This window comes from Moschus berezovskii, chromosome 21 (genome assembly GCF_049115385.1).
Source record: "Moschus berezovskii isolate FMDL1 chromosome 21, NW_MosBer_1.0, whole genome shotgun sequence".
NCBI lineage: Eukaryota > Metazoa > Chordata > Mammalia > Artiodactyla > Moschidae > Moschus > Moschus berezovskii.
Genome location: NC_142480.1, coordinates 25,836,866 through 25,861,964, shown reverse-complemented (window position 1 = coordinate 25,861,964; position 25,099 = coordinate 25,836,866). Strand labels below are relative to the sequence as shown.

Sequence of the window (25,099 nt, the reverse complement as noted above, 5' to 3'; positions counted from 1 at the left end):
AGGGACCCTAGTAGATTGGCATACTTTTCCATTTCCACCAGGATGAAAAACTGCTATAAATTAAGTCTAACCTTAAATGTATAATCTGTCCTTGGGAGGAAGGAAAAAAAGGTTGTCGGGGGGGGGGATATAGCATCTTCAAGCTCTCGGCATCCCTTACGAGAAAAATTGGTTCTAAGGGTCTCTGATCTTGTGTTTTAGTAAAATAGAACTGCACGGCTGACTGACAGTTCTGATCTAAAGCATTTACGTTTAAGTTTTGATCTCTCTGCTTTTGATTAAAACTAATGAGCTCATTTAATTCAAAATGGGAATCTCTGATAAGAGAAATAAGGTTGATGTGATTGGATTAGAGGGGCAAATTAAACTCTTAGAGCAGAAGTTTGTGCTTATATAGTGTATTAAAAAGCTGTTGGCGTATTATGGCGTGTTAGATGATGAGAAAAATTTCATAGTAATTCATATTTAATCAGAAGAAATGAAAGTACTAAATATAACATGGCTCTGCTTTTCCCTCGAGTGATAAAAAGCTGTACATTTAAAATGACATCAGATCCGTGCTAAGACCAAAAAAAAGAAGAAAATCTTGAGACAGACACATAAGAAGGGACACTTGTCAGTGGTTCCATCACCCCAGAATAGAAATGCCATAAATATAGGAAAATATAGTCAGGTGAAGGCAAGAATGATACAAGCCCCCAACCACAAATAGTAAGGCTTCTCTTATTATCTCGCTCTTCTTTCATCAGAGCATCAAATTTAACACAAAAAATAGATGTTTCTTCCCCTTAGAAATATATGGAATATGTTTCATAATTTGAAATTGAAAAGCTTGTTTTGCCTAATTTTTCTGTTTTTTTAATAGCTATTTTCTCACCTACTTAATTCTTAAATCTCTTTATTACACATATTTCTTGACCTTCATCCTAGAGAAAATTAGTGTTCTTGTAGAGCTGCTCAAAATGTTTTGTTGTTGAAATTTTTTTTAACTTTAGAATAATAAGAAAAAGTTTAAAGTATATTTTAGAAGAGTAAAATTAGAGTCCTTTTAGGCTTTAAAACCAAGTTAATTTCAGGGAAATACTTAAATGTATAAAATACCATAGAAGCTTATTTCTAAAGAAAATAGATTTGCATTGCCTCCTGACTGGCATAAAGGTGGTTTTAGATCAGCAAGAATGAAAACTACCATTTTAAGTTTTATGAGTCAAAACATACTCTGCTCAATCTTAAATACATTGAAAGGGAAAGAGTAGCTAGCTTAAGAGAAGAAACTATGATTTTCTCAGAAGCAAAGAGGTAGAAACATAGAGGATGTTTTCTATTCTGGGCTGGGGAGAAGCTGCCACTAGTGTGACAGCAAGAGCAAGAGGATCTTGGGGGTCGTTTTTGTTTCTATCCGTATAGCCCATTCTCGGCCCTCTATCTCATCAGTTGAGAAGACATCAGGCCTCTTCTTCCCCATAATGAAGGAAAATAGCTCAGAAGGGCAGGGACACTGGCCAGGGTATGGCTGCCCCAATCCTGGTGTATCATGGTGCTCAGAACTTCTCAGCAAGCAACTGATCCAAGAAGGGATTTGCAGGGAGAACAAAATCAAGTCGTCCTGACTCTGATCAGAAGCATCTCCCCCTGAGTTTTGGTTGATCCCATACATCTCTGGGGTCCTTGTTTTTCATGACTGTTCTCTCCGTGTGTACCAGCCAAGCCTCATGATATGCTACAATTACCATCAGACCACACTTGGAGAGCTATTGAAACCTAAAAAGACCTGAAAAGCTCTTGCTCGAAACCAGAATGGAGTTTCTTGGGATACATTAATTTTTCTTTTTTATTTTCTGCAAAGTAAACATTTTCTAAATGAGATAAATTGATTACTACACTCTTAGCACCCATCAGTCATTTATTTTTAGTGAACTCAAGGATTGCACCTGAGCAGTAGCTGAAAGGGGCTGTGTAGAGATCTAAATCATGTGTATGTATTTTTATATTCTTCAGTGGAATCAACCAGCCCCAGTCTGCTCACCACTGACAACACCCTTGAGCGTTCCTTTTTCATCCGAATGAAATCTACTCTGACAAAACGCGGCGTGCACATCAAATCATCAGGATATAAGGTAAGCTGGGTTCCAGCCAGGGGTGAGATTCCTGTCTTGGGTCCATCCTAGGTCATTTGCATTGCATGTCCCGGATGCTTTGGGTCTACATGGTCAATACACGTGATTTTGAACAGCGCACAGGGTTCTTAGTTATCTTCCAGTCTCAAGGGAGGGAACTCATTATATCTCACGTTCTCACTTCAGACAGTGCTGGCTCACTAAATGCTTCAACAGCGTGTCTTTTCTTAAAACACATGTTAATAATGCATCAAGTGCTTCAGCACATGCTAGAAATTCACTTTGATGGAGAAGGTGAGCCAAATTCACATTAGTTCTTAAGATGACTATTCTAGAAATACTACTATAAAAATTCTACTTCTCCCACCTCCCTCCTCCAATCCCCTCTTTCTCTTTAGAGAAAGACTGTCCATTTGAAAAAAGAGAACATCTTGGCCACCAAGATTCGTACATATAGATAAGAAAATCAGGTTGGATGTCAGAAATCCTAATTTTGAAATTACAGTGGCTGAACGTTCACTCACACCTTAGCATTGATAGGACAGTCCACATACAGAAAATCTGTTTCACACAAGAGAAAAGACTGAGTCCAGAGTCATAATCTACATTATTTTACCATTCTAAAGTTAAGAATATAAAAGCTCTAATCTTGGGAAATTCCAACATTTCAGTTACCATAGCAACATAAATTAAGACCTATGAAATTCATGAAATGCCTTTGGCAACCTGAATCTTATCAATTTTACAACACGCTAACCAATCTCTCAAACAGTATTTATTATATGAGGAGGGCAAACAAATGGAATGCACTGTGGCTGTCGCCAGTGTGACCTCTTCCCATTGGAGAGTCTAGAGCTTGCAGTAGCCCAGTTCTTGTGGGTCAGTGTTCTAGCCTTGCCAGGGATAGTAACAATCATTCTCATCAGGCTTTGAAAACCTTATATAAGTCATCAGGACAGGAGCAGCTACAGAAAAGTCAGAATCGGACATTTTCTTTGATATTAATTCTTTCTAAAATAATAAAGCTGTGGCAAAGCAGGTCTTTCTAGGGACAATCTTTAGATGGGCTGTCCCACAGCCCAAAGGGCACATTGGGAACACCCTTAATTTTTAACAGGGATCGAGGCAAGGGAGAGGTAAGTACTTGGGCAGCACCGGGTGCATTAGCTCCGCCTACAGAGCAATTTGTAGTCCTGTGATAAAGGGCTAAGTCGGAGGACAGAAAACAGACTATCTTATACCAATTTTGTATTTTCCTGCGTCACTGAAACACTATACATTTATTAGTTGTTAGCTGTGTAGTCTCAGCCAGTTTGAAATTCGATAGGCAAACTATTAGATGTAGCGATTATTGTCATGTTAATGCTAGAAAGATGCATTATTGGTATGCCAACTTTTCTCCGTTTCAGTTTTCATATTTCCCAGTTTGTACTGTTTTGTAGCTGGCATATCCCAGAAGGAAAGAAGGGTGGAAGGGGTGAGGTGTATTTTGAAAAAGCAATATCTAGTATAATTCAATATCATTAAATAATTGTTTGAAAACCAACAGAAAATTATTATTACTTTCATACAACAAACTAGAGATTATAAAACTTTGCAGCATCTTAGCTTTGCCACAAAGTAGGAGGTATGGTAAAAATAACAACACAGAGAAATAGTGTGAGTTCCAGTCCAGGCAAGAGAGGAAGTGTCTTGGGTTCTGTTGGTCTGTCCTGTCATTCAGGCAGCTCAGGCAACCTGTCTTGCTACATGATCTGAAATTTCTTAAATACTGGTAGAATATTCATTCATTATTTCGATAAATATATAAATATATTTGTGGAGCCTATCTGAGATCCTAAACTCAGCACTGAACAACAAAAAGTCCCTGCTAACTGCTAACATTCATGGGGTCGCGGAGAGTCGGACACGACTGAGCGACTGAACTGAACTGAACTGAACTGAACTGCTAACAAGCAGCAAGGAAAAAGACCACGATAAGTAAATAAATAAAGTGATTTCAGAGAGCAATGAAGCCTAAAACAGTAGCTAACATTTGTGCTCACTACAGTATGCTGAGCGTGAGACAGGTTGTATGTCTTTGCAACTGTCCAAGAAGAAAGTATTTTCATTGTTTCCATTTTACAGATGAAGAAACTAAGCCTCGAGAGGTTAATTAAACACCCAAGGTCACACACTGGGAGGGACAAGGCTGGGGTTTTAACTCTGGCAGTCTGGCTCTACATCCCCTGCACTAAGCCACAAGGCCACACTCTCAGGCAAAGAGTAAAGCAAGGTAATGTGAGGGAGTGGCTGATGGGGACCACGTTCGATTGGCTCACTGAAGGTCTCCCTGAGTGACATGTCACCTAGGAGAGGTGAATGAAAAGAGCCCTCCATGAAAACATAAATAGAAGAAGAATGTTTCTGGAGTTCCTCTGGTTCAGGATTAAGACATCTTGCTCTAAGAAGGGAAACAAAATATTAAAAAGTACAACCTTGAACATCCAGGATTAGAAGAGATTTAGAAGCTGTTCCAATTTCTATCAATTATATCATGTTAAAGTGATCATAGTCAAAGATCTCTCCTGGTAAATGTCACACTGCACTTGAACATATGTGGGTTATTTTCAAATATCTTTTGATACTGATCTCTAACATAATTCCACAGTAATAAGAGAACAGACTCTGTATGATTTCAATACTTTTAGACCATGATATTTTTGCACCTGGTCTTAGGTCTCTGGATATGTTCTAGGGTCTCCTAGTTTATAGTCTATGGGAACTTGTATCCTGCGCTTGTGTGAAAATTGTATAAATCTTAATTGTGTCAAATTGGTTGATAATGCTTTTCAGGTTTACTCTATTCTTCTACTGCTCTATACCTTCCTTCTATTAATTTCTGAGAGTTTCATAGTGAAACTCCAATTAAAAATCTTAGTTTATCGACTTATAACAACTGTAAAACATAGTGGAACTATATGTAACTTTGTTCTGTATTTTCCAAGTCTCCTGTAAATGTGTTAACATATTTTCATAATTTACAAAAATAAAACAGATGAATTATATCATGTTAAAGTGATCATGGTCCTCTGACAGTACCATCTTTCTCAATACATCCTGCGAGTGTCCATCCAGTGCTGACTTCCCTCCCCAGCATTGCTCACATGAGAGTTGCTTCATCCGCTATTCCCCCAATAAGATGAATCACCCAGCAGATCCAGCTCTCCCCTTCGCCTCCACAGTGAACTTCCCTCATTAATTAACCTTGTCTGGAAGTGAGTGGAAGAGCTGATGAGAAGCCGTGACATGACACAGCTGAATAACATCCCTATTTATCTGTTCATTCTCAGTAAATAAATCTAACAGCTTATAAAACATTCAAATAAAACTGGTAATCACCCCCACCACCACACAATAAACACAAATAAAAAGAAACAGCGATGATAATTTCTCCATACTCCCAATATTCTCCCTAATTTATTACCATTGTTTGCTTATTTCTTTCCCCTTAGTTAAAGATTCAAGATGTTAAGCCTTGCTCAATGCAGGTCTCTACGTTTTCCTCCATTTTCTTCTATGACCTTGGCACATGGGCTGTTCTGACTTTCTCTGTAACTTTTCTGTGTCATCATTGTTGTCACTGACAGTAATAATGGTAACAGAAGTACCACTTACTGAAGACTGGCAGGCACTGTGCTGCTTTATACTGACTTTACCTAACCCCCACCTCTTCACACAAAAGCTTCCTCTGTGCCGGGCATTGTTCAACGTTTATGTTCCCTTATTATGCCTATTTTGCAGGTGGTGAAGCTGAGACTTCCAGAGCGTCAATACTTTGCCCACATTCGTTCTTATAGTTCTTAAGTAGCTCCTAAGGAGTCAGGGTTGGTCCAGGCATTTAGGCTCCCTCAGAGCCCCGTCTGTTCGCAGCTCTGTTTCCGTGTTTAGCATATTAAGTCCAAAGAAGGGCTCGGCACGAAATGGACCTCAACAAAGGAAAAATAAATTTAAATCTTTAAAAGAAAAATCGCTCGCTTGCTTAAGACCTTCCCTTGGTATCTCAGCAGATTCCACAGCACCAGTTTACAGAGATTTACTTTTCTTTCTAGGGTATATGATACCCACTCATATAGCCATGGTCAAGAATTCTAGCCAAAGAAGTGCCAGTCTGTATTTGCTAATCCAGGTTAACAGGGGTATATAAACTGGAGTTGCTTCCACACCCCAGGCCTCAGGGAAGTTGCCCTCTCTTCTCCAGTGAAGTTTCCCTGCTGTGAGCTGACATTCCTTATCTCTGTCTCCATTTGCTGTGTTATCTGATGGAGTGAAAAGTGTTAATCACTCAGTCATGTCCAACTTTTTGAGACCCCATGGACTGTATAGCCTGCCAGGCTCCTCTGTCCACAGAATTCTCTAGGCAAGAATACTCGAGTGAGTAACCATTCCCTTCTCCAGGGGATCTTCCCCACCCAGGGATCAAACCCAGGTCTCCCGCATTGCAGATGGATTCTTTATCGTCTGAGCCACCGTCTAGACCAGCTACTTTTTAAGCCTCGGGGGCTTTGTTGTTGTTTAAGTCTCATTGTTGGCCACGCATCTTCACATAATGGGCCTCTCCTTTCAGTTGCAGTTCATCAATATTCTACCTTCTTGAGTAGGTCGAGGTCTGGGGGAACTTCCTAGGTATAACACAGCAGGGCAAAAGGAGATAATGTAATCAGGGAAACAAGACAAGGAAGGACTCATGGGGTTGCCCCCTTACGTCCTGGCCCTTGGATGGGACCATTCCATTTTATACTCTATTCTTAAATGCCTACCAGCAGCACTGCCATTTCTAGAGTATTTATCCACATACACGATGATGTCCTACCTCTCAGGGTGTGGTGGAACATCCTGGTCTGGGAAACACAGACAGAGAATCTCTGTTATGTTGATACCGTGCTGAGAATGACTCCTTGAAAATCCTCAAATTCAGGAGTTCCCACTCTGACACAGGCAAACATTACTAACAGAGGATGGGAGAGTTCCAGATACTTAAAAATAAGCAGTTCCCCCATCTGGGATAACTTGGCTATGAATTTGCCTGTAGCTACGTGTTGAGCCAAACGATTCCTGAAATCTATCCAGCCTCATTATGGTCTAAAGAGTCAAAGTATAAATAATAATAGAGAAAAATACTTTGTAGGTTTCACTAGTTTATTCAGCCTGCTGATATAATTCAGCTTTAAGAATCTTTTATCAATATCTAAACATGAAGTAACAAAAGCAAAAATTTAGAGGGTGCTAATTAGCTATAGGAAATTCGTTTTGTCTATTCTAAGCCCACAAACATTGTCATGTTTTAAGTTAGAAATTTCTCTTGTTCATTTTTAAAAATTCATTGTTGTATCTGTTCTGTAGAGTAAGGCCCTTCCATAATTTTACCAGTGATTTATTTGGGGTGTCATAGATGACCATAGCGGAGAAGGCAATGGCAAGCCACTCCAGTACTCTTGCCTAGAAAATCCCATGACCAGAGGAGCCTGGTAGGCTGCAGTCCATGGGGTCGCCAAGAGTTGGACACGACTGAGCGACTTCACTTTCACTTTTCACTTTCATGCATTGGAGAAGGAAATGGCAACCCACTCCAGTGTTCTTGCCTGGAGAATCCCAGGGACGGGGGAGCCTGGTGGGCTGCAGTCTATGGGGTCGCAAAGAGTTGGACACGACTGAAGCAACTTAGCAGCAGCAGCAGCAGCAGATGCCCATAAGGGCTTCCCAGGTGGTGCTAGTGGTAAAGAATCCACCTGCCAATGCAGGAGACATAAGAGACGTGGGTTCGATCCCTGGGTTCTGGAGATTCCCTGGAGGAGGGCATAGCAACATACTCCAGTATTTTTGCCTGGAGAGTCCCATGGACAGAGGAGCCTAGTGGGCTATAGTCCATGGGGTTGCAAAGAGTCAGATGTGACTGAAGCGACTTAGCACTAGATGCCTTTAAGGATTTGATGAAATCTGTAGCACCTCTCCCAAGGTAAATGTATTTTGCATCAGGAAGTTCTTGAATCACTGAAGTGTATCCAGTGATTTCAGGTTACAAAACGCTATTTAATGTGATTAATCTCTGATACTTATTAAGAAATCAAGTTAGTGCATCTTCCAGAACATATTTCACCAATATTACAATAGTCATTTCCTGCCTCCTCATTTCTCACTCCCTTCTGTCCATTTAGTGTTAATAATACGTACTGAAGTTCTGTGACAAAAGACATCAACTCCTAGATTACAGAAGGACAAAGAGAAGATTTCCATTCTGGCCCCCACATGCACACAGGGATAATCTTCTGAAAAAGTACTTCTCAGAAAATATTTTTAAAAACATAATACTGAGTATTAAAAGATTCTATCTGTAGTTGAGAATTATTTCCTGTGGCACAGGGTCCTCTTTTGTTTCCTGTTCACTTTAGTGTGCAACAGATTCGCATCACCAGGATTTTCAATGTCAAGCTAGGTCAGTTTTGGAATTGAAGGCTTTTCATATGCAAACATATTCCTGATTGAATGCGGATACTGACAAGACTCAAGATGATAGCCAACTAGAAGGGAAGTATTACTCTTTCAATCATCTGGAATTTTAGTTCTTCGTTTAAGTCTTATTAAACCAAGTCTATGATACTCAGACATCAACCCCTCCCTCTTGATCACCTGCCACTTTAATGTGCTGCCAAAATCAGTTGAATCCACCTGCTCCTACTGCTATTCCTCCAATTTAATGCCTTTTTTCCAGCTCTGTCATGAGAAACCCCCAGATTACCTCCCAGAAAATTTACTTCTCCAATCTGTCCTGAACTCGGCTCCATGGAATATCTTCCCAAAGTCTCAGTGATCATTTACTTCTCTGCTCCTAAGTCTTCAATAGTTCATAGTGCCAACATATTCAGGAATCGGATCCTTGCCCACCACCATCTCCATCATTCTTTCTTAGAACTCCTAATACTGATGCTCTAATAACATCAGTCCAATCATCTTTCTTGAAATACATTTGCATACTCACACTGCTATCCTTTTGACCATGCTATTATTTTTCCCCTAAAAATGCCTTTCTGCCACACTTCCACCTGGACAACTTTTACTGAACCAATATGGCACCACTCAAACATCACTTCTTTTTGCATTTCTCCCAATACACCTGTCCCTCCTCCTCTGTGCTAAAATTCCATTTTTAGTTTTTACTAAAGCTCTCTGTGCCTCCGTTTTCTCACCTGCAAGATAAAACTCTTAATAGCATATAACCCAAAGAATCTTCCTACAGATCAAACAAGATAACACAGGTTCTGCTATCTTCTCTCCATTTTATAAAGCACTTTCATATAACCTCATGTGAACCCCACAATTTTTGGTAATTATCTCTTTCCAATTTTTGAAGACAGGTTAAAAACTGAGCCATAGAAATATGAATTGAGTTGTCTAGAGACATGTAAATGGTAAATGGCAAAACTGAGAGAAATATCCAGATCCTCTCATTTCAGATTGCTTCTTCATTCCCATATACTGCAGTAGATATTGGGTGCTTTCTTATTCTGCTTTCTTCCCTTAGCACCCAGCACAGTATGCTGCATGTAATTGCCATTCAATACGTGTTAGCTGAATAGAATTGCATGCTGTCTTTTTTCTGAAATAGCAATGAAAATGTTGACAGTCCTGAGTCCTATAACATACCACTAGAGAACCTGCTAATTGACGTCAGTGTCTTTTAGATGTGACCGTTCGATCAGCTATGCACCCAGATGATTATACCATGATCTGGCTCACCTTCTCCATCTTGCCTACTAGGATATCATTATTCTTTACCAGTGTACCTTCTGAAAATCAGAGTGTACCACATCTATAGCATTCCCTTGAGCCATCAGCTGAGAATTCCTTTTAGAAAACAGAGTTATCTTAACCTCATTTATTCATCATCATTTCATATTAGCATCTGTTGATCACCATTTTCTTTCTATTAAATCATCTTTCAAGGCTTTTTTTCTGGATATTAACATTTTGAGGCTCTATCTCTCTGAAAAGTATAACAGTATTCAATAATAACCTGCCTTCCGCTACAACTCAGTGATTTGTTAAAGATTTTTTAAAAACATGTTGTGTTGTTATGGGAAGACTGGTTCTTTCTTTGCCCAAGAGGCTAATTGGTTGCAATGAGTTTTAATTGTACCAAGAGAAGTTCAGCTTGGAGGTACGCCCAGCATTGGGCTTCCCAGATGGTGCTAGTAGTAAAGAACCCACCTCCCAACACAGGAGACATAAGAGACTCAAGTTTGATCCCTGGGTCAGGAAGATCCCCTGGAGGAGGAAATGGCAACGCATTCCAGTATTCTAGCCTGGACAAACTCATGGACAGAGGGGCGACAGTCCATACGGTCACAAAGAGTCAGACACGACAGAAGCCAATTAGCACACGCACACACACACACACACCCAGCAGTAATGTAGGGGGCAGTGGGGTTGTGGTCCTTCTCTGGAGATTTCTAAAAGCATACACGAAATTCATCATGTAGGAGTCTCTCCTCCTAGACAAGTGTGAGAAGACTAGATACCATCTGGGTGTTTCTTCCTATCTGAGATGGAGAAACATTTCAGGTGTCCAGACATATCAGTGCTTCCCATGAAGCCTCGCTTTAGCTCTGTGTTGTCTTGAAATGACGACTATGGTATCCCAAGCTTCACAAAATGTAACTGTCTTGTCAAATCAATAGATGAATTTTCAGGGAAGACCAAAAATTCTGTCAACCCATTCAGCCTTTCTAAGACTACGCATATATTGCCTTTCAATCAACCCAGACACCCAGAATAAATTGAAGGAGAAAAAACTTCCAGAGTAGAACTTACAGGCAGAGGTTATCCTGATGAAAAATGCAAATAGAGGAGAGAACCAATAAAGTCAAATTTTTAAAATCCTATTATCTCGTTTTAGTCCCTGCTCACCTCTGCACAATGGTCCATTACAACATGGTTTCCAGTGTCATTTTAAATATAACTGACATTGTTTCTGATCTTAAAGAATTTACTTCCCATTACCAAGGCATGACAGAAGTTCTAGCTTGGGATATGTCATTTCTGCCGGGTCTAATCAGCTAGCTATTTTACCAACTAGAGGCATAATCACTAGCCGTTCTGTGAAGTGTCTGTAAACTCTAAGTATGTCAGTAACTGCAGCCCAGGTATGCTGCTCACTTACAGGTATTTCATTTTCCATTATACAGCTTTTAGAAAACAGGTAGACAAACAAGAGCATCCCATTTTTGAGTAATTCTAGGTCTTTCCAGTTTGGTTTTCTGTGTCTTTGCAAGCTAAGAATAATGAAAATGACGATCACTTTGAAAATGATGTCAATGATGCAAAGATTAACGACCTTTCTGTATAAAAGGTTATTTAACTAATGAATGCCCTTCCAAAGTTATGATAATTTCTTTGTAAGTATATTCTCAATCTAATGGATTTTATAATATCATCTACTATGAAGCTTTGGCCAATTAAGATTTTTAAAAGATAGAAAAAAAAACAGACTTTAGAACTAAAAAGTAAACATAAGCACAGTTCCTCGTTTTTTCCGGCTCAGCACTCTTTGATGTACTGAGATGCCCCAACAACAGCTGCAAAGGTCCACAATTTCTGTTTCCCTAACATAATCTCTGGGTCCAGTGGTTCAAAGCAGCAGTTACCTAACTCTGCAGATTTCAAAGGCTTCAAGATACGTCCCTTTTCTAACCCTCCTTACTTCCAGACCACCTTACTGAAGAGTGACTAAGCCCAAAGGCTATGACATCAGACAGCCAAGGATTTAAACTTGGTCCTGCCTTTCCTGACTCCGTGACCTTAAGTATATTGTTTAACTTCCTTAAGTGTCTGTTTCCTCTCCTGTAAAGTGAGAGTGCCAGTAGAAGCTCCTTCATGAGACTATTATCAAATAAAGTGGGTAGCACGGTCATACTGAGTACTGCAACAATACCCGGCCCATGGTGAGCTCGCAATCCATGTCCAGATGTGAAGTTCTGTGTTTATGGAACTCATTTTACGAATTCGATAGAGGCTGATCTAGACAATCCAAAACCTTAACTTCTACACCTCTTCCTATGCACCTGTAACCATGGAAAATAGTAATTCATCAGTAATAGTTCAGATTGTCCCCTGGAAGTCACGTGCACTCTAGAATAATAAACGATTTCTTCTGAGTATAGAAAATGCATTTATTTCTGGGAAATTTCTCCCTGCTTAAGTATCCTGAGTATTGATTTGAATATAAGATACAAAATATAACTGAAGTACGTCATCTGTCCCTTTAACAAAAGAAACACGGATCGAATGGTTTTCTTTGTTATTGATTTAGCATCATGGCAAGACTAATATAGCCCTTTAATGCAAGAAATGAAGTAGGGGGCAGGGCCAATTTGATGCTGTTGATCTCTGGAGTAAATGGACTTTTCCTCCCCTGTAGGAGAGGCAATGGCAACCCACTCCAGTACTCTTGCCTGGAAAATCCCATGGGCGGAGGAGCCTGGTGGCTGCAGTCATGGGGTCATGAAGAGTCAGACACGACTGAGCGATTTCACTTTCACTTTTCACTTTCACACATTGGAGACGGAAATGGCAACCCACTCCAGTGTTCTTGCCTGGAGAATCCCAGGGACAGAGGAGCCTGCTGGGCTGCCGTCTATGGGGTCGCACAGAGTCAGACACGACTGAAGCGACTTAGCAGCAGTAGCAGCAGGCTCCTGTAAGCTAACAAAGGCTCCAGTTTGCTTAAAACATCTACATACATATAAACGGAACCCTCTGAGGAGAGATGAAGGCAGGAGGGAAAGGGGATGACAGACGATGAGATGCCCTCCACTATCAGACTAAAAGAATGGCCTCAAAGTGCTTTGAATAAGAAAATTCCGATTTAAACAAAAGAATCATCTCTCTAATCAGTTTTCAGCTTTCTATAGCAGTATTCAAGAGAGAGAAACTTTGGGCTGCTGCCTTAACTGTGTGTGTATGTATGTATGTGTGTGTGTGTGTGTGTCTGTGTCTGTGTGTGTGTGTTTAATCTGAACTATGAATGGGCAGTGGATACTGCTAAGTTGCCATGTTGGAAACATAACTTTCAGCTCATTGTTTGCAATGGTCCACAGAAGCAATCCATATAAGTCATCATTTGACTGATAGCAGTATTGCCACCTCACTTTCACCAGGGTTTTTGTACCTGCTGTTTATTCTCCCTGGAGTATATATCGTCCTCAGATAGATCCACGGGTCACACCTACATTTCATGCAGATTTCTGTTCAAATGTAACTTCCCTCACCACCTCCTATAAAAATAGCTCAAGCACACCCCCTGTACTCCATCATCTGCTTTATCCTGTAGCCTTATTGTTCTTCATAGCACTTACAATGCAACACAATTTCATAAATTTGTCTGTATAGAATTTGTCTCCTCCGCCTCAATATAAGCTAAAGCTCCTAAAATAGCTTTGGTCACAGTAGAAATTCAATAAACATTGAATTCATGTCAATGTATGGCAAAACCAACCAATATAATATTATAAAATAATTTGCCTCCAATAAAAAATAAATTACAAAAAAAAAATTAAAAAAATAATAAATTTATAAATATTGGACATCATTTATACTAAGGCCAGAACATAGTCCTTTCTTTGGTCAATATTCTAGTTCCTTTAAAGGGGATAGAGAGATGAGAATATTCATCCAATAGAATTATATAATTTTCAGTTTCCAGGCCCTATTGCTAAGATAATTTGAAGTTTTCTTCAGTTTTCCTTTTAAAAAGGCTTCACTCATGGCTGACATATTCTATGACATATTTTTCATGCTATCATATTCAGTTTTTTAAAAATCAACATGTAGTTAACTTGTATCCCACTTATACCCAATTCTAGTGTCTAGAACTCTGGAAGTACAATCAAGAGTCACTTGATTATTACTTGGTAGTTCTGAATATATTTAACAGGTCTCAACAGCTCCTTGTTAAATGTCCTTCAAACTCATGACTTCTTGGAGAAATCATGAAAACAGAGTGGCTTAATATGGGCACACCTGGTGAGGGGATTCAGAAAACTTCAATCCCATCACCAGCACACTGCTGCTTCCTTGTTCTGCAACTTGGGACAAGCAGCCTTGTTACTCTGGGCTTCTGTTTCCTTGCTGGAAACAAAACAACAACAGGGCTTGCCTTCAGTGTTCTTTAGTCATTTGATGGTTGAGATTACTTCCTCCCTAGAGTGCACTGTGGTGCTGGAGAAGACTCTTGAGAGTCCCTTGGACTGCAAGGAGATCCAACCAGTCCATTCTAAAGGAGATCAATCCTGGGTGTTCATTGGAAGGACTGATGCTAAAGCTGAAACTCCAATACTTTGGCCACCTCATGCGATGAGTTGACTCACTGGAAAAGACTCTGATGCTGGGAAGGATTGGGGGCGGGAGGAGAAGGGGACAACAGAGGATGAGATGGCTGGATGGCATCACTGACTCTGTGGACATGAGTTTGAGTGAACTCCGGGAGTTGGTGACGGACAGGGAGGCCTGGCGTGCTGTGATTCATGGGGTTGCGGAGAGTCGGACACGACTGAGTGACAGAACTGACTGAACTGAACTGAGAGTGTACTCTCTACATTAGGGTGAAAGCCCCTCTGGGACACTCTTTGTAGAATGGAATAGGATCTGCCCAATAGGAGCAGCCCCTGACTTCTGGAAAGAGAGAGGCTAAATCCTGCCAGTAAATTCCAGTGAAGGTCACACAGTTACCAAGAGCCGCCATGTTGCCCCGTGGTCACTGATGGTTTGAGAAAGATTCCAGCGAACATTGAACCAAGTCACTGCAATAGGGAGAGGAGGTCTGGAAAGGATTTTGTAATTCTTCAGGAGGGCTCAGACGACTTTGTACTTTGCCCTATGGATAGACTAGACTCTGCAAAAACAATCTAGATCCTAAATTGAGGCAAAAATAAAATGGTGGTCTGAGATTAATACTCTCTTGCCTTATTCCATGAGCAGTGACAAATTTCTTTTCCTCACTCTCTTTAATACAATACATATTCACCTCTCTTTTAATGTCAAATACAGCACAATATCATGTTCTTATTAAATTTATCTCTTTTTCCCTTTGTTTTCAATCGGCTTATTGTTGCCTGAAATGGTTGTAAGTTTCCAGTTGAAGGGAAACGCATCTTTTAACCTGCCTGGAATAGCCCTAGAGGCAAAGTCCTTGAGTTCTTTAATGATGAGTGGTGCTAACAATATCATAATTGCCAAACTCCTCAAAGAAAAGTAGCATGGAAATGTAAAGCATTCTTATTCTTAAGCTGTTCTCTACTGTCTTCTCTCTGAAATGTATTTTTTCCCTCTGTCCACTGGACAGATCAGGGGAGTGATACAGTTTGGCTAATGACCGATTAGCATCCAGGTCCCAAGCACCTTGGCACAGTGGAGGAATGTTAAGTTCTGACGGTTTTACCTCTAGGACACAAAAGTGGCAGTGCCTTATACCTCCATGTTGTCAAGCCCTCAGCCCTGTAGGTCAAAAACAGTGAATCAGAACCCAGAAGTCAACGCAAATGGGTAAGTAAAGCCCCGAACCAACAGACCAATCTGTCACCATGCCATAGAGGGCAACAGAATCCAAAGCCGGGAGAGGCCCCCTGTCCACACTGCCTCCCCAACCAGTGGTTCTCCTCTTGGGGAAAGAGCATCAGCAGAGTAGAGATGCCACAAAAGCCTGTGACACATTTTGGCCCCCAAAGAATCTTTTTCTTGCTGCATACAGAAATCACACCTCCTAATTATGCCATCCAGTCCTGAGAACGTTAAAAGGCTAGTGCTCTGCCAGTGAAAATTCACAGGCACCTGCTCTTGATTTTCTTCCTACTTAGAATAATTTTCACACAGCTGTGATATTGCCAAGTGACTCTATTCAAACGTTGAGGCTCAGACAAGAAGGGATATGTTGGATGTTTGGGTTGTAATGATTTCAGCTCTTCCTCTCTTTTTTTTTTACAGCATCATTAGTAATCTGTCATTCTAATAATAATAATTCCCTTTTGACATCATGGAGGTAAGAAGAAATCATCACTGACATCAAAAATGAGGTGATATTTCAGCAGTATTATTTCACCGAAGATAAAATGGAAAGCTTTATTACTCCCCATGCCTTTAAAGAAAGCTGAACAAGGCATATGCTGACCCTAGAGCTTATCTACTTCAGTTCCTCCCAGACTGATATGAAATAACTAATTTTAATTGTTCCAGCCAGAGTTTCAGAATGTGGTTTCCCCCAAAGCTTTCCATCTACATAATGGAAACTTTTTCAAAAACAAGCTTTATCCATCCATAACAATCGGGGGAATCAAAAGAAAAGTCTATTGTAACTAAGAACAATTTATAATTTTCATTCTTCAGCATCATCTTTTGTTCCAAGTATTTAGGAATTGATTTCACCCAGTCATGCAGTCAATACTGACTGTACACCTGTTGCATATTACACACTGGACTGAGTACTAGGAAGACAAAGATGGATAAAACAGAATCCTTGGTCCAGAAAATAAAGCAGGCACACAAGGAAAGAACCGAGATAATAGAGATCTGTTCAATGATAATGGGAGGAAGTACAGACAACCCCTGACTTATGTTTTTACTTATGAACTTTCAACTTTACAAGATGCAAGAGTGATACACAGTCAGTAGAAACCATACTTCAAATTTTGAATTTTGATCTTTTCCTGGGCATTCAGTAAATTATGTGAGATTTTCAATGCTTTTTTGTAACTGAGGTATAATTGCTTTATGATGTTGTGTTAGTTTCTGCTGTACAACAAAGTGAATCAGCTACATATACACACATACACATATATCCCCCCTCCCTTTTGAACCTGCCTCCCACTCCCACCCATCTAGGTCATCACAGAGCACCAAACTGAGCTCCCATGCTGTACAGCATATTCCCACTGGCTATCTGTTTTACACATGGTACTGGATATATGTTAATCCTAATCTCCCAGTTCATTCCACCCTCCCCTTCCCTCCTTGTGTCCAGATATCCATTCTCTACCTCTGCATCTCTATTCCTGCCCTGCAAATATGTTCATCTGTACCAATTTTTTTAGATTCCACATGTATGCAGTAATATATAATAGCCAGACAGGGAAGCAACCTAAATGTCCATCAACAATGAATCAGTAAAGAACTTGTGGTATATGTGTGTGTGTGTGTGCGCGTGTGTGTGTGTGTAATGGAATATTACTCAGCCACATAAAAGAATGAAATTGGGTCATTTGTAGAGCTGTGGATGGACCTAGAGTCTGCCATACAGCCTGAAATAAGTCAATGCTGTCTTTAAAGCTTGACTTTGTATTAGATGATTTTGCCCAACTGCAGGGTAATGTTAAGTGTTGTGAGCATGTTTAAGGTAAAGACTGGGCTAAGCTCTGATGTTCATTAGATCATCTATTATATGCATTTTCTACTTAAAATAGTTTCAGCTGATGATGTGTCCATCAGGATGCAACTCCATCATGGGTCCAAGAAGATCTGTAAATGATTATGCCTGGTGGAAGAGGAGAGATTCTCAAAGAGAGTGTGATTTTAGACAACTCTTAAAGGACAGACTTAACCTGACAGGTATTAGGGAAGGAACTCTACACAGAGGGAATAGTATCAACACAGAGATGAAAGCAGCAAGTACTTTGAGCAGAAAGAAATCTGGTCCTCAAGGGAATCAGGAGTGAAACCACCTAATTCAGCAAATGCAGATGGGAAAAGGAGTCTTAGTATAATACCAGCCCAATGGGGTAATCAGTGTTCAAGATAACAATGTGAAGATTAAGATTGTCTCATTCTAACAAAATTTTTGCTTTCATTGTAAGAAAATGATAACTATCTTCTGACAAGGAGACCTATAAGACTGTTCTCAGCCCCTAGGATAAACATGTGGATTTATGTCATTGGATAATTCCTTTTGGGAAGGAAAGAAAGTGAAGTTGCTCAATCGTGTCCAACTCTTTCTGACCCCATGGACTGTAGCCTACCAGGCTCCTCTATCCATGGGATTTTCCAGGCAATAGTACTGGAGTGGATTGCCATTTCCTTCTCCAGGAGATCTTCCTGACCCAGATATCGAACCCGGGTCTCCCGCATTGTAGACAGACACTTTACCGTCTGAGCCACCAGGGAAGTCCAAATTCCTTTTGGAGTTTTCTCAATTTATTTGTTCTTCCATCATTTTGGCCTGTATTGAGGACTGGGGTTTCCTTCCGTCACCCGCCTTGAATCTTAGAATAAATAGACATTCTGAAAGCAGAAATATGATTTTCCAAGAACCTCAAGAAAAAAAAAAACTAAAATTGTTATGCATTGAAATCTTGGGTTGCAAAATGAATCAGAAAAGGAAGACTCACACAGACCTCAGTCACCCAACGACTTAGTCTGTACACTGTGAGGTGTTTAGATTCTGGTAAATGTCTGGATATTTGGCACAATATCCATTTCAGGCAACCTAAGTTTTCCCTTATGTGTACCATTTACTAAAATCTCTGGCTTTAAGGATGATAGCTTTTTTCTCACTAAAAAAACATTATTTGTTCTTCAACTTATTTACTTCTAATGCTGGTTAGCTATTGAGCCTTTCTAGTAATTGTAGCAACTTTTATAAACAGTATTATCTGAGCACCCAATCCTTTTGTTCCAGAAAATTCTCTGCATGTCAAATCAGTTACAATTCATCTGCAATTAAATAACTGTTTTCAAGTGAACAGCAGCCAATGACATAAAATCTGAATGTGATAACCATGCAAATATTCAATGTGTTAAGTGATATTTTTAAAATCAAACATAGTATACAGCTACTGGATTTTCAGTATGGACAAATTTTCACCCTCTGTCTCCCTCTTTCCAGGAAATACAATTTTATATTCCTGGATTGAATACCTAATTACTTTTTTAAAAAACTAAACAAAAATAAAAATAAGAAAATCTTTTTTTTTGTCTATATTTGCAGTGTCTGCATAGGCTTTATCTTTCTAGCAAGGATAATATGAAACTTTGGTGCTTTGTGTTGCAGATTATTAGCTGAGCTGCTTTTTAACCACTTGATTTTATTTATTTTTCTTTCTCAAACATCTTTTTCTTCTCTGAATAATCAGTGCTCTCAACTGCTCTCAAATGCATCTACTTCTATCACTGTAAAGCTAGTGTAACCCTGTGGAGTACACACCCAAACCCTGCAGGAGCCATTTAAGAGATCTTTTTATTTAAGTCAGAGCTCAGGACAGAAAGGGAAATCACATCCCCAGTTGATTCCTGACTTTTTCAGTACAAGATGCAAAGGCTAGTAAAGAGAACTGGACAAAAAACAGGTTTGGGTGTGTGTGTGTGTGTGTGTGTTTGCATGTGCTAAAGCCACACAGAGCTGACGCACAATAAACAAACATGCATTAGGGGTGGTTTTCAGTCACTTTATAGACATATGCATTCATAAATTTTGTGACGGTTGTAAGAAGCCGACTTTGATGAGACCAAACTCATAGACGAGCTTTCGATCGCTGGAGCAACCACAGTCTAACTTTATGTTGACAATTTATCAGCTCCTCTCCGTCAAGGAAAATTGTTTTTTAGTGCTTGCCTATTAGCAATCACATGCATAATATGAAATTGAGTTTTGGGGAGGACGGCCTGCCATCTGTCTTTCTGATTTTTTTTTTTTTCAGTCTTTCACGCTCAAGTTCAACCCTCTGTGTATCAGAATGCTGTAAAACAGGATTCATCCATAAGATGGGCACTTAGCAAGAAAAATGGGCCAGATACCAGTGCTATCTTAGAACCTGCAGACTCTCAAAAAGGGAAAATCATTGATACCCCAATCTGTGCATTATCTTTTCAGTGCTCTTCAAGTTCTGCCTGCCTCTCAAAGCCAACAGTTCATTAATGTGCTTCAAGATGTATTAAGACACTTTTATAAAAATAAAAATTCAAAGAGAAAGTGGAAGGCAAGGTGAGGTTAAGGAAATGGATCTCTAAAGGATTGGTGTGAAGAATGAAAAAGATGTATTTAGTTTCCCTTCCAAGCTCCAATATGCTAAGATTTTTATCAATAATATTGTTTTTCTGCAACAATACCTGCCTCCGGGAAAATCTGCTGGGTAGCTGTCAGGATTATACTTCTCAAAATATGCTTAAGATGATTCTGGTAAATTGATAAAAAATAGTACATGCTGCAATGGAAAGGATTGCTCAAAAGAACATTCCCAAGCCTTTCATGTGTAACTGCATTTGTGAGGCAGGGCATTTATTATGCTATAAATTCCATCACTGATTTTGGCCACTTCAGATTGATTCTGCAGTAACTATAAGTAATGAACCTTCCAGAGGCAAGGGGGGAGGAAAGCTGGAGGAGGAGAAATAGCCAGTACACTTGTGGCTGTGGGAATACAAATCGTAGGCTTCATTTAGTCACAGCTCTTATCAGATCATGCAGCCAATACCCCACAAAGCAGGAAAATATATATCCAGAAAAATCCACGGGTTCCTTGATGTGAATCCAGCAACTACAACTGGAAGAACCCTTCTCAGGGAAAGGAAGAAATTTTTCCCTGAGCCTTTACTTCCCAAACTTGTTCTCTTTCATCTTTTTAAAACTTTTTTCCACCTAAAGTATGGGCAGATGTCCATCTTACAAGAACAACAAAATACGGAGCTGTCTTTTTCTAGGGAAAAGTTATCCGTGCCTGAAGTTTGGCTTCCTGCTGTTCCCAGGTCAGTCCCAGGGTATCTCTCTTGTCAGTTCAGACTTTTGGAAAGAGGAAAATTGGTTACTCTGGAGTTGATAACTGCCTGTTAAGAAACTAATGTAACCAGTGAGATGAACAGCAGGAGGAACAGCGCTCAGACGTGCTCCTGGAACCCCCATGAGCAGGGCAGGGGAGGCTGGAGATAGAAGGAGTGAATGAAAGAAACTAAAATAGCAAGTCCGTGGTGTGGTGAAGCAGTTCCATCTAATGTTAACGGGCTGTTCTTTTCTCTGATGTTCTTTACAAGGGAGCACCAAGAACACAGGCAGGGCATGGGATGGAACAGAGTGTGCTTTGGGATCACGGGTGTTGGCAGAGCGAGCAGAGAGACTTCAGGAAGATGGAGCGGGGAGAGGAACATGGGAAAGCATGACATGAAAGACACATTTCACCTGCCAAGGAGGTCCTTTTGTTTATTCTAGTTTCCTCTCCTCTCTGACCTCACTTTCATAGGATGCTTAGGAGCGGGGGCGGGGGAAGCGTTGGGAGGGACAGTGGCCTGGGGTCAGTCCCAGAATGTTGGCTCTGGGGTAATAATATGAGCCTAGGGAGGCCAGGGCTTCAGTGAAGTGTGGACAGGTGATATTTCATGTCAATCCTGGGGTCTGTGTCCCCATTCCCTTCCCATTGAATCTTCAAAAAATACAGAGGCACAAATAGACAATCCATCTCAGAATGACAAGGCATCCTCACTGTCCATTTGTCCCCAAGAACAAATACCACAAATTCTTTTGAGATTCTTTGCCTGTATGTTTTTTCCCATTCTCTCTTAAGAAACATAGAACTGTAGAGTTTAGAGGTCCATAGATGTGGTGTTTGAATACTGTGAGGAAGGGCTGACTCAACAGACCATTTGGGGCCTTCTGAAATATGCACATTTCTTATGGGATGTTTGGGGTTTATTAACTGCCATGTGAGGTCTTACATGAGAGACCGACACTACAGCAGGACAAGTCTTTAGGTATGGGCGTGCAGAGCTAGCCAAATGGAGATGCCCACGGCCAATTGTGTGGCTGAGTGCTAGACAACACAAGCAGGGTACCAGCCCAAAGAGGAGGTCTCCAGCTCCAGAGGAAACCTGACAAAAAGCCTCTCCATGTATCACTTGTCACTCTTAGCACTACTGGAACTCACAATCGGTGAGCACACCGAGCACCTCACTAGCCTGTCTGGGCACAGAGTACAGGAGAAGGTGAATGCCGTCCCAGGCAAAGACATGCAACGTCCCACCTTGATTCCTTTTCTTAGAAATGAAAAGTCATTCACAGAGAAGGACTTGCTTCTGCCTGATGGTTCTGCCACAGGCAGAAGTGAGCCGTAATGCTTGTGCCACTTCTAATTTGGTGAAATCTGTTATTTCTAGTGCTCATGTTGGAATTTGAACATATCACTTAGAAAACTAGAATCCTTAAAAGGACTGAATGCTGGTGAACTCCCAGAACTGTTTGTGGTATCTTTAACAAGTCAGAGTAAGACAGAAAAATGAGCCTGTGGATAGATAGAGAGATTGTTCTATATTTTTCCAAAATAGCTATAGACAATTCAGTAGGGATGTTTATGATTGGTGAAGACTACCACAGAATCCATTTGGTGAATTGTATAAAGATTAATTGGAGACTAGGTTAAAGCATCTGCCTCCAATGCGGGAGACCCGGGTTCAATCCCTGGGTCGGGAAGATCCCCTGGAGAAGGAAATGGTAACCCACTCCAGTATTCTTGCCTGGAGAATCCCATGGACGGAGAAGCCTGGTAGGCTACAGTCCACGGGGTCGCAAAGAGTCGGACACGACTGAGCGACTGAACGGAACGGAACGGAACAGAAAATATTTGTATAGACATTAAGTCACACATGTCATTGAAATCTAAACTCTGTATAGCTATCAGTTATGTAACAGTCGTTGTTTTTGTCCAATAGCTACCAAGCAAATTAATAGAAATAATCTGCAAATTATTAAAAGCTGAAAGTAATCATCAACACAGCTATTTGTAAGTAGCTCTCATATATGTAATGCCTACATGCGTGCTCTGTCACTTCAGTCCTAACACTTTGTGACCCCATGGACTGCAGTCCACCAGGCTCCTCTGTCCATGGGATTTCCCAGGCAAGCATACTGGAGTGGGTTGACTTCTCCAGGGGATCTTTCCAACTCAGAGATCAAACCTGTGTCTCCTGCGTCTCCTGCATTGCAGGTATATTCTTTACCTCTGAGCCACCAGGGAAATCCCATATATGTAATGACTAATACCAAAAATAATCTTGTAAATAGTATTTTTGGTAACTTGGTAGAATATATTAAGCCATGGTCTTAAAATGAACAGATGTAGGTTTTAGTCCTGATTTTGCCATTTGGTAAGAGCTGGACACAACTGAACAACTAACACTTTGACTTTCACTTGCCATTTGCTATATATTTGATCTTAGGGAACTCATTTAGCCTCCCTCAATCTGTGGAAAGCAAATAACAGCACCCTTTCTGAAATATCATAGAGTTATTATGAGGTTAAATGAGTGAAAATGTTCTGAAATCTCCAAGTCTCTGTTAATAGCCAATATTATCCTTATTGGATTATAACGGTAAAATCTAGGATTTTTTTAGCATTTCAGAAGATATTGGCTTAGCTCATGTTTATCACTATGAATTGAGCTTTTCCCCATTTTATTTCTAGTCGATGCATATATTTTAGTGAAGAGAGGTTGTTTTTAATATTAATAGAAGCCTACAGATTACCCATTTTACTTCTGAGAAGGACACAGGACAGGAAGTCTGTTCTCAAGAGGAGGAGGAAATGTCTGGAAGTCACTACCATGGCTCCATCCTCACAGTGGGGGCTGTGGGTTGCCTCAGGGAAACAGATTCCAAAAGTGGCCATGAATCCACTGTTGATGTGATCAGGCTGCATAAAGATGGTGTTCACTTTGGTTATTGTTACTAGCTTTCTAATGTTAATAGTAGCCAACTGTGAATTTGTTTAGTGATTGACACCTTAAATATTGCTCTTTGCATTGAGATCAAGTGTCTAGTTACCAGATTCAATAACTAGTAATACACTTTATGATCCCTGAAAAAGAAATAAGGGGCTCTTCAGGGCAAGAATAAGCCAAACTCACTGGACATTTCCTAGAGTTCCAACAGGGTGGCTCCTTGAAGTATCTAGTTGTATTCCAGGAGTAATTAACCTCAAGGGGAATCTTACCAGTATATATTTTCTAAAGATCACTTTGTATTGAAAATTTTTCAAGCATTAAGGGAGGAGTGGACAATTCTAGACTCAGCTGGATCAGAAGAGGAATTGAGAGTGGCAGGAGATACAGGATGGTCCATGGAAAAGAGCAATGAACCTGGAGGACCATCGGAGCTGTATTTCAGCTCTGGAATCACAGACACTTTGTCTCTGTGGCCTCCAGGTCCTTATCTATAAAATGGAAATACCTGCTCTACCTTCTTTAGAGGGTCAAAAGAAGCAAAGTAGGTTAGGGACGGTGGGCTCTCACCCAGTACACAGATGTAGTGTCCAAGCAGTTGCTCATCAGTTGAGTACCTCCCTTGGTCTGTGTCCTGGGAGGTAGGTAGAGAAACAAAAGACACACTCTGTGGCTCAAAGGCACAGAGAGAGACAGAAGGAGAGACAAGAAAAGAAAAATCCCGGGCACACATCCCTGGTGTTGATTGGGCAGTAGAAACAACAGTAGAAATTCAAAGGGAAGGGGACAACTTTGGGCTAGAGTAGCCAAAGAAGAGAAGAGATTTGACACAGATCTTGACAAGTGAATATTACTGTTACTGATGGAGGGGGATAGGGAAGGAATTCCTGGTCTGAGCGGTGTGTGCATAAAGGTACAGAGAAGCTGAACACAAGGCAGCTTGGGAGATGATGTGCAAAGCATTTGGGGTCTAGGGAGGGCAATTATGGAAAATGGGGTCATAAACACTCAAACTAAATGGTCACAAGACTTTCGTGAAGCTAAGGGGGCCAAATTTTTTTATTCCAGAGTCAACTTTCTTGAATAGTAAGAGTAATAATTATAATAGTTTATATCTAAACGGTGCTGTATGTGTTCAAGCTATCTCAGATGCACTGCCTGCTTCATTTTAGCAATTCCATAAGGCAGGGGTGGCAAGGATGCTCGTGCCCACATGACACAGGGGAATCGGAGGCTCAGTGAGGTTGTGGGGTTGCGCCAAAGTT

At 40.5% G+C, this 25,099-nt stretch overlaps 1 protein-coding gene across 1 annotated transcript in view; it reads left to right on the top strand.

Annotated features, from left to right (window-relative positions):
• Positions 1 to 25,099, top strand: part of NPAS3 (neuronal PAS domain protein 3) — a 981,309-nt gene that overhangs the window by 908,300 nt on the left and 47,910 nt on the right. The window contains exon 7 of the mRNA XM_088829495.1: positions 1,999 to 2,117. Coding sequence (XP_088685621.1) covers positions 1,999 to 2,117 — 119 coding nt within the window. The remainder of the gene's footprint in view (positions 1 to 1,998; positions 2,118 to 25,099) is intronic.